This window comes from Salvelinus sp. IW2-2015, linkage group LG1, assembly GCF_002910315.2.
Source record: "Salvelinus sp. IW2-2015 linkage group LG1, ASM291031v2, whole genome shotgun sequence".
NCBI classification, from domain to species: domain Eukaryota; kingdom Metazoa; phylum Chordata; class Actinopteri; order Salmoniformes; family Salmonidae; genus Salvelinus; species Salvelinus sp. IW2-2015.
Genome location: NC_036838.1, coordinates 26,557,156 through 26,575,607, shown reverse-complemented (window position 1 = coordinate 26,575,607; position 18,452 = coordinate 26,557,156). Strand labels below are relative to the sequence as shown.

At 41.9% G+C, this 18,452-nt stretch overlaps 1 protein-coding gene across 9 annotated transcripts in view; it reads right to left on the bottom strand.

The window, feature by feature from the left end:
- Positions 1 to 18,452, bottom strand: part of LOC111963768 (calcium-dependent secretion activator 1) — a 143,225-nt gene that overhangs the window by 100,132 nt on the left and 24,641 nt on the right. For all 9 annotated transcript variants that reach the window (XM_070443512.1, XM_070443510.1, XM_070443487.1 and 6 more), the window contains exon 2: positions 4,896 to 5,009. In XM_070443512.1, coding sequence (XP_070299613.1) covers positions 4,896 to 5,009 — 114 coding nt within the window. The remainder of the gene's footprint in view (positions 1 to 4,895; positions 5,010 to 18,452) is intronic.

Below are 18,452 nucleotides of genomic sequence, written 5' to 3'. Positions count from 1 at the left end.
GGGACGACGTCATCGATGCACTTATTGATGAAGCCGGTGACTGAGGTGGTATACTCCTGAATGCCATTGGATGAATGCCAGAACATATTCCAGTCTTTGCTAAAGAAAACAGTCACTGGTACTTCCTGCTTTAGTTTTTGCTTGTAAGCAGGAATCAGGGGGATAGAATTGTGGTCAGATTTGCCAAATGGAGGGTGTGGGAGAGCTTTGTATGCATCTCTGTGTGTGGAGTAAAGGTGGTCTAGAGTTATTTTTTTCCTCTGGTTGAAGGTATGACAGATTTTAGTTTGACCTGATTTCCCCCGCCACCAGGAGCGCTGCCTCTGGATGTGCATTTTCTTGTTTGCTTATGGCCTTATTCAGCTTGTTGAGTGCGGTCTTAGTGCCAGCATCAGTTTGTGGTGGACAGCTACGATGAATATAGATGAAAACTCTATTGTTAAATAGTGTGGTCTACAGCTTATCATGAGATACTCTACCTCAGGTGAGCAAAACCTACAGACTTCCTTAATATTACATTTCGTGCACCAGCTGTTATTGACAAATTGACACAGACCACCACCCTTGTCTTACCACAGAGGCAGATGTTCTGTCTTGCCGATGCATGGAAAACCCAGCCAACTGTATATTATCCATGTGAAATGTGTGTGTGTTCCTACGTTCAGTTCTGAGACAGAGTGTTGTCATGACCTGGCCCTCTTTGGGTACAGCGAGCACCATCCCCCTCTCTCTGCACCATCCCCCTCTCTCTCACCACCTCTCTCTCTTCCCCTTACACCCAGACTCTGTTAGGCAGGTCATAAATTCCTAGAGGAGTTCTCTCCTCATGGCCAGAGTATAGAGTGAGTGAGGTTCACAGGAGAACAAAGGAACCTCTTCCACATCACAAAACTTGAGAACTGAACAATTTTTGGAGAATGTGTACACGGTCGGGGAAGAATCCAGCTACGACCGGTCCATTTCGTTTAATGTTTATGAAACGCATGAGAGACAATACAGCCACATTACCACAACTCTGTTTATACAAGAGTCTCAGGTATGAGGCTTGCATCTAATTGTTGTATAAAATGAATGAGTAAAGATGAAACTATTTGTGAAATTATGTAATGTGATTATAAACAGTTTAATGAAGGAAACTCCAATTCCCTTTGGAGTTTAACTAAATCATTGGCCCGCCCCATGAGCACAGACATTGATCTGCTGTCATGGGACAGCCCCTTTCTACTGTTACGAATATAACCCCCACCGGGAGGAATTCCAATCAGACCAGCTTACCTCGAGATGGCTAAGTTTTGAGACCAGACCAGCTTACCTCGATTACCACGAGAGGGCTAAGGTTTGAGGAGAGACCATAAACCTGAGTATAAGCTAAGGGTGTAATGGTTGTTGAAACTCTGAGGCTATCGATACCGACAGAATAAGAGCAAATCTTTGATACTAATTACTAGTCTGCAGCTAGGAATTCTAAACCATTGAATGCGAAGGCCGACAACCGCCAAAACATCTATTCTATAACAACATTTCTGAATGGGACTCTGAACTACCCATTCTAACCCCGGAAGAGAGAGAGAGAGCGGACAAACTCTCCAACAGAAAGACGGACGATTCCAACAGAAATCACGACGACACACTGAGCGTAAATATATATATTGATTGTAATTTTTCCCGAATGAGTGAGCGTTCATGTGCAAAGGATTAGCATTTCAATGAATATAATTATCAACTGTGTAGTGTCTTTTATCTTTCGAGCCCTTCCCAGTCCCTTTGTCTACTAAGCCGCGATACCGGTTTAGCCCACTAGGGCACATCCCCTATCATTTCCTTGTAACCATATCTACTTTGTTTGTTTGTATGTGCATTTCTGTGATTATTTAGTTAGTTAATAAATAAATGATTGAGACAATTTATGTATGATGTTTGGAATGAGACTAACGTGAGGTAAAGAATAACTCATTCATTAGAAGACTAATTGATCAGATATTAAAATATCTGAAAGTTATATTTGGAAAATTATTACTTTGTAATCTGAATATTTTCCTTGGTGCCCCGACTTCCTAGTTAATTACATTTACCTGATTAGTTAATCACGTAACAATAATTACAGAAAATTGATTTGATAAACTAACAGTCTTCAGTTTAATGATGCCAAAGACATGACAGTGTGATCAATAGAAGGAGCCGGTACTCCTCCATGCAGCCAGGGCAGACTGCATGTGTGCGTGCGTGTGTGTGTGTGTGCGTGCATGTGTGTGTGCGTGCATGTGTGTGGCGGCAGCAGCCAGGGACGGGACAGACAGTTCTCAGGGTCATCCTCCATCCCCTTAACAACAGAGTGATGGGGAGTGAGCAAGACAAGGCCATTGCCATAGCACCGGGGACACACACACATCAGAGAAACTGTCTATCAGGCCCCTGCATCCATTACACTGTGACAGTTAAATTGTGGCCACATTGTCCACTGTGATTAAACACTAGTGACACACTACAATAAGAGGACAGTAGTTCTAACCCTGTTATGTTATGTATTTACAGCACTGAATTAAATAATCAAGTTGATGTGTGTGGGTAGAGAGAGAGTGAGAGTGGGAGTTGAGAGAGAGACAGAACAAGAGAGAGAGGGAGATACCTTTCTTGCACAAGCCTGTAACGGTAAATCTATTTGTTCTGTTTGACATTGGCGCATTGAGTTCTTCTAGGCCCAGGAAACAGATAGACACCTGTATTTGGGCATGTCTCAGCAGAGAGGAAGAGGCAAAGTGAGATGGATGACTCTGTACGTGCGAGAATACAGCGTGAAGCAGACCAAGTGTTTATTTTTTTTGTATGGAGGTCAATGAGAGCGTGTTGAATTTTGTCAACATAAAATGTAATTGCTCATTTGCTAAGTGAGGCTAAGTTTTATAATGTTTCTGTTGTTACAATTGTATTGATATAAGTAGATATACGTGGCCTCTTATAAAAGACAGAACACAGTGTTAATTTAATGATGGTATTTCTGGACATAACAATGGGTGTCCCACAGGGACCAATTCTTGGTCTGCTACTTTTCACTATTTACACAGCTGACCAGGCTCTGTCAGAACCCTCTGCCTGTATTGCCCTGCAGAAATAATTTTTTGAACTGAAATTGGTACATAATGCAGGTAAAAACCTAGTACACTGCCCTCCTGAATTACTGGCATCCTAAGTAAATATGAACAAAAAAGTATGTGAAAAAATGTCCTTGTTGTTTATCAGTTTGAACTTACACTCAAAATATCATATGAATCTAACCTTTAACTGGGTTAAAATTGTAAAAATAAATAAAACAATTGTCATCAATAAATAATAATTTTATTCAAAAACATACATTATTGGCACCCCTAGAAATTCTTATGAGCAAAATGTAATTGATGTATATTTCGGTTAATATTGTACTTTCTAAAGTTCATCTGAGTCTTTGGGAACTCTTAAGGGGTAATCCACAACTTCCTGTTTCACTGGGGTATAAATATGAGGTGACTCACAGACTAAACTCCCTTTGTCATCTATCAACATGGAGTGTTTCTGTATGGAGGAATGGTCTCAAATCCCTTCCTATGTGTTCTCGCACCCAATCAGACATTATAGGAGACCACTCATCTTGACAAAGGGAGGGTGCACAAAGTACTAAATTCATGGGTGCCAATGATTTCTTGATGACATTTTTTTTTCTTCTTTGAACAATTTTAACTCAATTAAAGGTTAGATTCATATGATATATTGAGTGTAATATCAAGCTGATAAACAACAATGAAATGCTTTTCACAGCCTAATTTGTTCATATTTACTTAGGGTGACAATTTTTTTTGTCTATAAAGCCCTCTTGCATAAACTTCTGCCATACCTTACCTCATTGTTAACCTTCAGACATATAAGTTACCAGACCCGGACTCGTGGATGGCTAACACTGGAGATCCCTTCAATCTTCACCAAGGTACGTAAATCTTGTTATAGTTTTATTGCGGCTGTCATGTGGAATTATATCCAAAGCGGACGATAGAAAATGAAATCCCATATAAGGGTATTTTTATCTGCACAATAATTCTCCTATTGTTGAACTGGTTGAATTGTGACTGTAATGTAGGTGGGAGTACGATGGCAGCCTCTTTAGCACAAGGATAGCGTGTTAGCTAATCCATATAGTCAGTGAATAGATGTGATGTGCACACGACACGATGCATCATCCCATCCACCATTTTCCCCCCACAGAGCACAGCAGTTCCCTGGAATTCAGGCCAAAGCAACAGAGCGCTGAGAAACTGAGCAGCCGCTTCCATCTACGAGTGATCCCTAGCCCTACAGTTAGAGAGAGAGAAACTAATTCACCGAGCAGCACTGAGGAAGAGGTGCAGTATCTCTGCCATTCTGTTTTCGGCAGCACTGACAGACTGTATCTCAACAGCTCGGGTTTTGATTTATTAGGAAAAGCTCTGATAACAGTTCCGGGAGGCAGATGGAGCTGGGGGGTCTTTTTACGACTCTCATGTCTATGCTAATTGAGTTACAGCAGTAAATGACAGCCAATCAGCCTGGTCTATTGCATTGAATGCTAACACTATCTCAGCACCACAACACATAGGAAACACGGGATTAAAACACATGATAGCGGTCTCTGTAAAGAAAGACAAAAGGATGGTTCATTTAACAAGCGTATTGTAACAGTGGTGTGCTGAGAGACAGTCGGCGGAATGGGACTGACACATTTGTAGGTTAGAGAGAGAGAGAGAGAGTGAGAGAGAGAGAGAGAGAGAGAGAGAGAGAGAGAGAGAGAGAGAGAGAGAGAGAGAGGAGAGAGAGAGAGAGAGAGAGAGAGAGAGAGAGAGAGAGAGAGAGAGCGAGAGAGAGAGAGAGAGAGAGAGAGAAAAAATCTGTACCTCATAGTAGCTCTGGACTGCGTTGATGAACGCTTCATCAGCCACTATCTGGGTGTCTCCGTTGAGGAAAGCTTTGAAGCGGTCGTTGGTCTGCCGGAGCTGCTGCTCTGTGATCTGGGGAGGCAGAGGGCATACAGAGGATACTTCAATAACACAGACATATCACACAGAGGACACCTCAATAAGAGTCCTAAAACACAGCCATGGGTAGGGATAAATCGACCTGTTACATATGTATGGGTTATGGCTATGGAAGACAGTTGACGTACGTTAATCAAGATAGTTCAGTGTTTTGAGAAGATACATTTTTGGGTTATTTGATAGCTCTTGATTTGATTGCTTCTGACGAGGGAGGGGTGCTTGCTTAGCATGAGGAAACAATATGTGTATAAACTGTACATTTCTAACAATTATATATGAAATCTGTTATGTTGCCCTTTCTGTCTTTGCTAGGATTTGTGTAATAATGTCACTCAATGAAGTACAACCTGTAGTAAACACCACATGCCAGAGAGACAGGCTGTACCAGGAGCACCTCTCATTTAAAGAGCGATTGCCCATAAAAGCAACTAATCCCTTTGAAAACGACCTCTGTGGCAATGATATTAGTCAGAAACATGTATTCTAGTGTCAAAATGTACTACAACGTGTAAATCGGATAATTTGTGTCAAAGTCATTGTAACGCAGACGCTGGGAGTCAGGAAGCAAGTACAGAGGGTGAATTTAATAATACAAAAAACATGGAACAATACAAAACAAGAGTAGTGTCTGGACATGAGAAACATAACTAATACTGCCTGCGGAAAGAACCAAAGGGAGTGACAGATATAGGGCAGGTAATCATAGAAGTGATGGAGTCCAAGTGCGTCTCATGAGGCGCAGGTGCGCGTAACGATGGTGGCAGGTGTGCGTAATAATAAGTAAACTGATGACAATGAGCACCAGAGAGGGGGAGCGGGAGTAGACGTGACAGCCATGTCTAAAATGGAGTTTGGAACCTCAGTGAGTCACAACGAGTAAATGAAGGCTAGGTTTGGATTACAATTATGTCAACAAGTCATGCCCCCTTTTATCAAGCTCACGTGCAAAATGGCCCCTACTCCCCCTTCACTTCCCTTCAATGAATAGGGCTCCATTGTTTGATTGACCCCAATGCGTTTCAAGGACAGCAGACTGAAAAGCCTTATACGGATTGACAATGCCTCCACAGCTAAAGTTCTATAGTTTGCATGCCCTGCCGAAGGACCCTAGTCTGGGTACCAGTCTTTATAGCTAACATTCCAATCCTTGGCACTCGAGGCCAGTTTCTTTTAGCAAATGACAGGTGTGGCAAGGAGTGGAATGTAGTCGCTGAACAGAGACGCAACCAGGCCTGAAAGACCCTAGCTGGTATGCGGAATAGGTGCTTGGAGTCAATGTGGGGAAGGAGAAACCCTGTGTATTCTGCACCAGGATCAGGGAACTCCTGTTGTATACGGGACAACACACGGGAAGGTATGACTACTATGACATGTTTGCTAAGGTAGCCCCATTACCACCAGACAAAATGTCAATAGGCACAGCATCTGCATTGGCTGGGAATGACAATGAAAGGTGCACATTGTTATATTAGCAGCTTCATTGGTATTATGTAAAGGTAGTGGAGGTTCCTCAGAAGAGGAAGGGGGGGACCATCCTCCTCAGTAAATTTCATAAAAATCTAAATAGTGAAACATTAACTTCACAAGGGTAGGGGGCAGCATTGGGAATTTTGGATGAAAAGTGTGCCCAAATTAAACTGCCTGCTACTCAGCCATAAAAGCTAGAATATGCATATAATTAGTAGATTTGGATAGAGAACACTCTGAAGTTTCTAAAACTGTCTGAATGATGTCTGTGAGTGTAACAGAACTCATATGGCAGGCAAAAACCTGAGAAAAAAATCCAACCAGGAAGTGGGAAATCTGAGATTTGTAGTTTTTAAACTCATGGCTTATTGAATACACAGTGTCTATGGTGTCTATGGTGTCATATAGAGTTCTTGACTATGACGTGAGAACAATGTGTGTAGCGGTCATGATTTGAAGGTTTGGCTTGGAAAGGTTTTTTCGCCTGGTCACAGACAGCTGATGTGTTGTGCACTGAAGTCCACAAGCAAAGGGAAAGGTTAGAGGAGGAGAGCATGTAGATGGTCTGCCACTGCGAGGACGATCAGCTGTCCGTCCAGTCTCCCTGTAGCGCTGTCTTAGGCGTCTCACAGTACGAACATTGCAATTTATTGCCCTGGCCACATCTGCAGTCCTCATGCCTCCTCGCCTAAGGCACATTCACGCAGATGAGCAGGGACCCTGGGCATCTTTCTTTTGGTGTTTTTCAGAGTCAGTAGAAAGGCCTCTTTAGTGTCCTAAGTTTTCATAACTGTGACCTTAATTGCCTACCATCTGTAAGCTGTTAGTGTCTTAATAACGACCGTTCCACAGGTGCATGTTCATTAATTGTTTATGGTTCATTGAAGAAGCACGGGAAACAGTGTTTAAACCCTTTACAATGAAGATCTGTGAAGTTATTATCGTTGAATTATCTTTGAAAGACAGGGTCCTGAAAAAGGGACATTTCTTTTTTTTGCTGAGTTTATATGTAAAACATTTCCTACCGAGCCTTTCCATAAGTCCACGCAAGTTTCTTCCACTGTCTTCTTACTGTAATTAGAGCATCGTTGATGTCGTGCCGGGATGCCAGCAGATTACAGATTACCTTTGCCGATTGCTCATCATCTTCATTCCTCGATGGCCCAAAACCCTTAACACAGTTACCATTTAAAAACACACTGTACATGGACTAGTTACTACATTTGAAATGTTACCAAAGCACTTAGTTTAGGGAGGGAACGTTATTTATAATAAGGGATACATGGAGAAATTTGTACCCCTCTGAAATGAAAATGGACGGCCCTCCCTTCAGCAAAATATATTTGACCTAAACATTCCCTGAATACTTGGAGAATTTTGGGGGGAGTGACTCTCCCCTATACCCAATATATTAATTAAAACAAAGTGGATAGCAGAGAACATACCTACCATTTAACCTCACTTCTTGTACAGACCAGAGCCTTAAATATGCAGTTTTAGAAATTGTTCTTCATCCCGTAAGCATTGCATGGCAACGCAGGAATTTTGATAGAGCACAGGGCTGCGGGCCAGCAAACCACAGTTGACAAAAGTAGGGGTGCAAAGATCACCTTTATAGTAAAATAATTGCATGAATAAATCATTGTGCTTTGCAGGTCCGAGAAAAAATGGCCTTTTATAAAAATGTCATGCAAATCTACGTAACTTTACATATTACCTGAATATTTTTTCATACTACACCATTTACTGAAATACCAGGCTAAGAATGGACAAAGAGATAGGCCTATGTGTTCATTTTAAAATATTTCTCTAATGCCAAATCAGTGTGTCTTGTTTGCAATGAAACGATCCCTGTTTGCAAATAATTAAATCTGAGACTTTATTAGGAATCTGAGCATGGTACTTTCAAAAGTTAGGCCTTCCTTTCCACCCCAGACAGAGTAGGCCTACCTTTCCACCCCAGACAGAGTAGGCCTACCTTTCCACCCCAGACAGAGTAGGCGTACCGATGCAGAAAAATGTTAACTTTAACTGCTGCCTACTCTTCTTCCATTACTCAACCCAATGAGAAGTGTTTTCCTAAAAGCTGTCTGGGTTTAAACATCTTCCATTGTACAGGAAGTGAATAGCTTAATCAATTGATAGTGACAGAATTAGATTACTTCCCAAGCAAAGTACATTTTTTGTCTCCTCTAGAGGTTGTTTCTAGCTAGAAAGCTACTTTAAGCTAGAAACAACCTCTAGAGGAGACAAAAAATGTACTTTGCTTGGGAAGTAATCTAACCAAAGCGCAGTTACATGCCTAGATTACTTTATATAATCGGATCTGTTGAATTTTCTTCAAAATATTAAGATAACAATGGGTAGACCTGTGCTTTTTGCCATTTTCTTTAATAGAAAGTAGGCTATGGCATACCCTCTCAATTCAAGTCTTCATTTTAACTTAACAGCTCTTTTGCTTATTTTAACTTGGCAAGTCCGTTTAGAACAAATTCTTAGTTTCAATGACAGCATAGGAACAGTGGGTTAACTGCGTTGTTCAGGGGTAGAACGACATATTTTTTCCTTGTCAGCTTGGGGATTCAATCTTGCAACCTTTCGGTTACTAGTCCAACACTCTAACCACTAGGCTACCTGCAGCTCTTCATGAACAAGGATGTAGGCTATTTAAATAGTGCATCGTGGGGGGAGCAATTGACAAATCTATGGATATAGCAGCCTGTAGCCTAATTTCATATGTTAAACAGGTAGGCCTACCTCGTATTTCTTAAATAGGTCTAAGTCTAATGAAAATGAATACTCAAATTTGCCTGCTTTCAGCACCATAAGCTGTTCATTTCTGATTGATTGTGCTGATTGAAGTTTAAGCACCACAATGTAATTTACTCAAATTTGGCTTATTGTGAGGTCAATAACGCTGATAAATACATCTTCGTCAAGAAACCTACTGCATTTAATCAAATCAATTATTGTAGTAGCAAGCTGTCAAAGTTTACCTCCGGTCTTCCTTCCCATCTTCGTGCTCTCCTTCTCAAACTGAACAGAACATAGGATAATAGACTAGTATAATAAGATAATAGACTAGGCCTAATCAAAAACTATTTTAGGAAGAAGCCGTTGACTCTCCTCCTGAACTGCCACTGTAGGCCAACACAGCACAGCCATTGGTTAGGCATCACACAAAAAAGGTTTTGATCAGCAAGAGCAGAGCAGGCCGGGGCTCAGGGTTGGAATATCCATTGCAGTGTGTAATGCAGCCTAGTTTTATTTACACCATCCCAGCAGCTTAGAAATATAACTTTACTTTACATGCACTTCGTAGCCTATAGTCTATGGAGCATTTGATTGAGACCATACTAAATAGCCTATAGGGGCACTTGACATTGCGTGCCCAGCGGAGAATCAGAGATGAGGGGCGGTATCGGGCACACATCGATATATAGCCTAATAAGCAACTCATTCTAAAACACTGAGAAATATAGAAATATAATCAATTACAAATGACATGACCCTCCCCTGAACTAGATTTAAAAGAAATACTAAACCCTCCCCTTTGAATGAAATTGAAAAAGCATGACCGTCCCCCATTTTCCTCCAGGTAACCGTTGTGTAAATGTCAATCTAGTCCTCAGAATAACTACTGTACATAAATTCAGAAATGTCATTCTTCTTATGTTACTCTGTAAACTACTGACCTATTCAAAGCTTCCTCTGGCATCTCACCATACATCTGCCTGTAGTTATTGAACTCAACCTGCAGGAAGTTTGTGTGTTGTGATTGAGTGAGGGCAAACAGCTGTGGGCAAGGTTCTGACAGATGGGTGTGTCTTGGTGGTGGCAAGGACACACCCAGAAAACACCCACTTCAAACCACACCCCCAACCCAACTCACATTTTGCTTCTATCATGGCTACCAGCATGTCTTGAGGAGCAAGCCAAATAACGAAGCCAGATCAGCGTGTGCAGTTCCCTTTAAGATATAACTGTACTAGACAACCCTGTCATGTTCTGTTAAACCTAATTCATACATAGACTGAACGGTCCACGCTGTAATAATTATTACAACATCTTTCTTTTTCCTTTTTCATTTCCTGTTGATGACAAGAAGGTATTTGAATAGGTATTTTCTCTCAATACTTTATGAGCCCCTCAACACATGTAGCTATATTTTATTAAAACATTAAATCAAAGTCGGTGCACTTTAAATTTGTAATGTGTGCTCTACTTTGGATTAAAACTTTAATTCAAAACCCGTCTCAGTGTCAGTGTGTGTAATGGTCTTTCATGTTCTCTCTGAGTTTATGTCTGTATGCACACAGGTCCAGATGGAAGAACTGACTACTACTCAGATCTATATTCATTATGGGTACAGTAGATTAGCAGCTCCAGTGGCTTATACAGTACCAGTCAAAAGTTTGGACCCACCTACTCATTCAAGGGTTTTTCTGTATTTGTACTATTTTCTACATTGTAGAATAATAGTGAAGACATCAAAACTATGATATAACACATATGGAAACATGTAGTAATCAAAAAAGTGTTAAACAAAAAGAAATGTACACTACCGTTCAAAAGTTTGAGGTCACTTAAAAATGTCCTTGTTTTTGAAAGAAAAGCAAATGTTTTTGTCCATTAAAATAACATCAAATTGATCAGAAATACAGTGTAGACATTGTTAATGTTGTAAATGACTATTGTAGCTAGTAACGGCTGATTTTTAATGGAATATCTACATAGGCGTACAGAGGCCCATTATCAGCAACCATCACTCTTGTGTTCCAATGGCATGTTGTGTTAGCTAATCCAAGTTGATCATTTTAAAAGGCTAATTGATCATTATAAAACCCTTTTGCAATTATGTTAGCAAAGCTGAAAACTGTCGTGCTGATTAAAGAAGCTATAAAATTGGCCTTCTTTAGACTAGCTGAGTATCTGGAGCATCAGCATTTGTGGGTTCAATTACAGGCTCAAAATGGCCAGAAGCAAAGAACTTTCTTCTGAAACTCGTCAGTCTATTCTTGTTCTGAGAAATGAAGGCTATTCCATGCGAGAAATTGCCAAGAAAGTGAAGATCTCGTACAATGCTGTGTACTACTCCCTTCACAGAACAGCGCAAACTGGCTCTAACCAGAATAGAACGAGGAGTGGGAGGCCCCGGTGCACAACTGAGCAAGAGGACAAGTACATTAGTGTCTAGTTTGAGAAACAGACGCCTCACAAGTCCTCAACTGGCAGCTTCATTAAATAGCACCCGCAAAACACCAGTCTCAACGCCAACTGTCAAGAGGCGACTCTCTAGGGAGAGTTCCTCTGTCCAGTGTCTGTGTTCTTTTGCCTATCTTAATCTTTTATTTTTATTGGCCAGTCTGAGATATGGCTTTTTCTTTGCAACTCTGCCTAGGAGGCCAGCATCCTGGAGTCACCTCTTCACTGTTAACGTTGAGACTGGTGTAACTGCAGTTTTACTGTTCAACTCGTACAGTACGTGTGATCAATGCAAGTTGAGGAGTAACTGCAGTTTTATTGTTCAGTTCATACAGTACTCTAGGTGTGATGGCTAGGTGTGTTAACAAAATACAAGACAAGCACTGCATCTGAAATGGCATCCTATTCTGTATATATTGCACTTATTTTGACTGGAGTATGTGGTCAAAGGAAGTTCACTATTTAGGGAATAGGGTGCCATTCCATACGCACACAAGGTGCAACTGCAGGTTTAGGCCCCCTTTTTGTTGTTCAGAGTTGGGTTTGAAGTGCCAGACTGCGGTGTGTGTCCAAATTACCATTACCCCCACTTCTCTCCACTCACCTGCACGAACAAACACTAAAATGAAGCCGCCATCCCCCCCTTGACCACCCCTCCTGTGTCCTCTTTACACCCCGGTCCCATCTCACTCCCACTCCCAAAACAAACAGGAGAGAGAAAGTATCTGGCTCTGTAGAGAACCTCTGTCTTTGGATGACATTCTGTCTAATGTTCAAACCAAAAAAACTCTCCTTTTCTGAGACCACCTTTTCTGAGAGAAAAAGACAGAGAGAAGAGAGAGAGAGAGAGAGAGGCAAAGCAGAAACACCAGAGGATGAAAAACATCAGTGAGATCAATACCTGAGATTCAGCCTCTGTGGTTTTCTCTCTACCCCAACAGCTGCTAGAACAGAGGAGAGTAGAAATGCTCTGACTCGTCCTTGCTGTGTCCTAATACATATACACACACCCCCACCCCCACGCCCTTGGCTGTCCTCTCTGGGAAGAGGGGGTGTGTCTTCACTTCACAGACTGAGACAGGGAACACAGGACACACTCCTTCTTGACAGCTGGGCTCAGCTCTCTGTTCTCATTGGCTCTTACATGATGAACTTCATTGTCCAATGGTTACATAATGTAATCAGTGTACCAACAACAACTAATTAGAATGTCTATAGCTAGGCTACTCCTGTGGCAAGCTGGTTGCCTATTACATGTAGTTGCTCAAGGGGCAGACAATCTGGGAGCAAAGGAGACAGCAAACTTATCATTCAGAATTTCCTATGTTTTGTGTGATACAAACCAAGATTCACCACAGAGGTCACATGTCTCATAAAGGTCTCATGTATAGCGTACAGTTGTAACGATGGTTCCATTGAAACATGCCTTGCTTTACTGCAGGTTATACAGTGCACCACTGAGACCCAGCCGAACTACTGCGGTCCATTCAGATAAAGAAGGGAGGTCAAAAACTGAAAAATGTATCCTTGTGAATGCTCCAAAGCTGTTTATGCATACATGTGTATAGATGATGTAATGTGTTTATAGATGACGCCTGTACCGTGTTTTACTATGATTGTTTTTAGTGTCAGTCATCTGTGCTTCTACCTAGGGAGGAGAGAGAGTGTAAAAGACTTAAGGAAGCTAACGGAATGCTCCAGAGGCAACGCTGGCAAAGCTCCCACTAGTCCAGCAGAGCTGAGGTCCCGCGCATCCCTTTGAATACAGATACACACAGTCAGATTCATTATAGCCATTATAGGCATGTGTGTGTGTGTGTGTGTGTGTGTGTGTGTGTGTGTGTGTTGTGTGTGTGTGTGTGTGTGTGTGTGTGTGTGTGTGTGTGTGTGTGTGTGTGTGTGTGTGTGTGTGTGTGTGTGTGTGTGTGTGTGTGTGTGTGTGTGTGTGTGTGTGTGTGTGTGTGTGTGTGTGTGTGTGTGTGTGTGTGTGTGTGTGTGTGTGTGACAGTACTGGGATGAGAGGGAGAGAATACAGACATAATCTTAGATAAATTCAATTGGATTAAGGTGGGCAGTCCAAGTGGCACTTTACTCAACAGGGAGTGAAGGGAGCTACAAAATAAAAATGAATTAGAGGAGACTTGAAGAGGGTAATTGTGTTTTGTTTCACCAAAATCAATACAGCTGTCAGATGTTCACCCATTGTTGTTGTTGCTCAGCAAACGACCAGCTTTACTTCCTCTGACTCTCCCCACCTCTGCGCGCACACACACACACACACACACGCGCGCGCACACACGATGCGCGCGCAGACACACACACACACACAAACACACACACAAACACACACATACACCTAGGCTCTGCCCTCACCAGATATTGGTCTTGGTATTAGTCTCCCCCAGCTAGGCTTGGACGGTATACCGTATATACCGTATACCGGGGTATTTGGAAATAGCCACAGGATGGTATTTCAAACCATCAATACCGTTGAAACTTTTGCTTTGACGTTTGTTTTTTGTTTTTTATAAATGTGAATATTTGTAGCTACTTTTTAAGTAAATACTTGTAGTCTGCTTGTGCATTATGTTAGGAGACAAAGAAGATTTGCGCTCTTCATTTCACCCGTCAAATAATTTTTCATGATGAAGCTTACCGGTAGTACCCAGTCTCGTGGTGTTTGTTTACAAGCACACAATGACGAGAGACAGGAGCATTGTTGTTCAGCACGTGCCAGGTGATCTAGTAACAGTATGGAATTCACAACTAAATGTTTTGTCAGCTAGATATCGTATAACTATTAAGTAAACTGTTTAAAATGTGCTTAATGCTCTGCAGTTGTGCATTTGCTTGGCTAATTTAGTAGCTACTTAGCTATCTAGTTAAGTGGTTAGCTTCTTCCAAAATCAAGCCTCGCTTGCCGGTAACAGCAGAGAATCACCTCTTGGATCAAGAGCCTTAGTGTCTAATGTTTGTTTGGTTCGTGCAGTAAATTGTGAGTAGCATTTTTGACTTACTTGTATAACTGTATGAGCTGGGATGTCTGTCCTGAAAATAGTTTTTGTCAGGGACTGTATAAAATGTTGGCAATGTGCTCATTAGCATTTAGTTAGTATTCTCTGTAGAATTTTACATGTACTTGTTAGCATTGCTAATCTTTGGATTTCAAAGGCTCAGTTGGGGGTTTGAAAATAACGCCCCTTGTGTACAGTGCCGTTGATTCCGAATATCCCGGTATGACACAAAGTCAGTATGAAGGTATGACAATAAGCATACCGCCCAAGCCTAGCCACAGCTCCCCTGACACTCCATAATGTACACCAAAGAGAATTGTCCCCCCTTGTCCTAACATTAGGCAATTCACTGGTAGACTACAACTGTATTTGAGTTTTTTAACAAATGCCTCAATTCTCCTTGAAGAGTCACATGAGAATATTAAAACGTGTGAAAGATGAGGTCGTGGCAATCCATTCATCCAGACACCTTGTTGTTTTTCTTTACCAGGACTTGACTCTGAAAGGTCAATGCTAACAATGCTTTCTGCTTAGGCAGTCAGTTCTGTGTTGTGCTGTTGTAGGACTTTAAGTGACACTGCTGCAAACTGTGTGTCTGTGTGTGTGTCTGTGTGTGTGCGTGCTGGATGATACTAGTACACAGACACAGATTGAATGGAGCATGACATCAGACCCATGCAGTGACCTAAACCAGGCACAACTGAAACACGTAGATGCATACAATACAGTTAATTTGCAGTCAGTCATTGGGTATGATTAATAGGTGTTTAACATACTGCAAGAGCGTATGTTTGTTAGAATAGCAGTACCTTTTTAATTACCATACCACCAATTATCCTCTTTTTCCCCCTCATGGTCAGATTATGTCAATGCAGGGTAATTTACATTCTATGAAAATAAAAAGGAGCATATCTATTTCTGTAGAGAGGGTGAGAGGCAAGAGGGTGAGAGACAGACACGAGAGGGTGAGAGCGAGTGAGAAAGAAAAACAAAAGAGGGTGAGAGAGTGAGAAAGAGAGAAAGAGGGAGATGTGGGGAGAAACGGTGAATGAGAGGATGGGAGAAGCATGAGGAGAGAGGAAGAGGAGAGAGAGAGAAGGGATGGAGAGAAAAGAGAGACAGAGAGGGAAAGAGAGAAGGATGAGGAAAGAGTAGAGGGAGCAGAATCTCCAGTGATAGTTTTTTTCTCAGTGCGTGTGTGTGTGCGCATGTGTGGATACGTGCACATTATTATTTGATGTGTGAATGTCTGTATTATGCTTGCAGTTAGGTGTTAAAAGCATAGCCAAAATCAACATTTACACAACTCAGAAGGCAAATTCTCATGCACTGTGCTTATTTTAACTCTAAACACCTCTGAAAAGAAAACCATTTCACACCATTTTCCAGTGACATTTCTACTGATCCTATCCTATACAGTAGTCCAAATGTATTTATATAGCTCTTTTAGCAGTGTAATCAGTTAGTGTTTTTCTAATTTAGGCATCACAGAGAGCTCTAGTCCCAAGCAGTAAACTTTTCACCAGACTCACACTCACTCAAGCCTCTTCCAGTCGTTATATAATTCCAGAGAGGGAGGGAAGCAAAATGGACGTGTATTCCAAAATTAGACCCAGCTAGGCTACAGTACAGAGGCTGAGTGGCTTTATAAAGCTTTAACCACCCAGCAGTAGGAATTAGGCATATGCATAATATAGACCTAAGTTATGTACCAAATGGCACCCTATTCAATATTTAGTGCACTACTTTTGACAAGGGCCCAAATGGCTCTAGTCAAAGGTAGTGCACTATATAGTGAATAGGGTGCTATTTGGGATATATATCTAAAGGCAGTAACACACCCACACCTTCAAAGACTTACTGCATGGCATAGAAAATGTCTATTCAATTGCACCATATGGGGAAATAGGTGGGCGTATTTCTGTGCTGGTAAAAAAATAATTTAAAAAAGAACTAATTGTGTGTGTGTGTGTGTGTGCTGCCCTCTCTCTCAGAAACAGGTGGGCCATAGCTTTTAAGAAGACTGATTGCATTATCTTAAAAGGTTTTCTACAACAACAACAAAAATGCTGGGTTAAATCAAATCAAATCAAACTCTGTCACATGCACCGAATATAACAGGTGTAGACCTTACCGTGAAATGCTTACTTACAAGCCCTTAACCAACAGTGCAGTTCAAGAAAGAGTTAAGAAAATATTTACCAAACAAACTAAAGTAAAAAAAATAAAAAATAAAAGTAACACAATAAAATAACAAAAACGAGGCTATATATAGGGGGTACTGGTACCAAGTCATTTTGCGGGGGTACAGGTTAGTCGAGATAATTTGTACATGTAGGTAAGGGTGAAGTGACTATGCATAGATAATAAACAGCGAGTAGCAGCAGTGTACAAAACAAATGGAGGGGGGGGGTGTCATGGTAAATAGTCCGGGTGGCCATTTGATTAATTGTTCAGCAGTCTTACGGCTTGGGGGTAGAAGCTGTTAAGGAGCCTTTTGGTCCTAGACTTGGCGCTCCGGTACAGCTTGCCGTGCGGTAGCAGAGAAAACAGTCTATGACTTGGGTGACTGGAGTCTTTGACCATTTTTTGGGCTTTCCTCTGACACCGCCTATTATATAAGTCCTGGATGGCAGGAAGCTTGGCCCCAGTGATGTACTGGGCCGTACGCACTACCCTCTGTAGCTCCTTACGGTCAGAGGCCGAGCAGCTGCCATACCAGGCAGTGATGCAACCGGTCAGATTGTTCTCGATGGTGCAGCTGTAGACCTTTTTGAGTATCTGAGGACCAATGCCAAATCTTTTAAGTCTCCTGAGGGAGAAAAGGTGTTGTCGTGCCCTCTTCACGACTGTCTTGGTGTGTTTGGACCATGATAGTTCGTTGGTGACGTGAACATCAAGGAACTTGAAACTCTCGACCCGCTCCACTACAGCCCCGTCAATGTTAATGGGGGCGTGCTCGGCCCGCCTTTTCCTGTAGTCCACGATCAGCTCCTTTGTCTTGCTCACATTCAGGGAGAGGTTGTTGTCCTAGCACCACACTGCCAGGTCTCTGACCTCCTCCCTATAGGCAGTCTCATCGTTGTCGGTGATCAGCCCTCCACTGTTGTGTCGTCAGCAAACTTAATGATGGTGTTGGAGTCGTGTTTGGCCACGCAGTCGTGGGTGAACAGGGAGTACAGGAGTGGACTAAGCACACACCCCTGAGGGAATAACCCTGTTTGGGTTATTTGGTAACCCAGCAAATATTGGACAGAACACATGCTGGGTTATTTTGAACCAGCCAGTTGGGTTGCGTGAATAACCTATAACCTACCTATGGCGTTCCATGTGCTTTCCTAGCGCTCCTGCTCTGCAAAAACCGCTCTGCGCTCACAGGAAGAAAAAAACTGCTGCTCCAAATTCGCTCCATTCATTAGAATCACAATTTAACCAACACCAATCTATTGTCGTGACTACCTGGACGTACCAATTGGTTTTCAAGTATTGAAACCAAACCATATGGGTTTGAATGAAAAGTATTTGAATAAACATGAAAAGGTGAATGTAAGACGTGAACATCATTTCAAATATGCTACATGTCATATTAAACAGCATATAAACACACCCATACATGCACACACAGAGTACACACACATAGACATATACACATGCTAGCAGCACCCACATGCACATGTGCCTAACACACACTCACACAACACACACACACACACACACACACACACACACA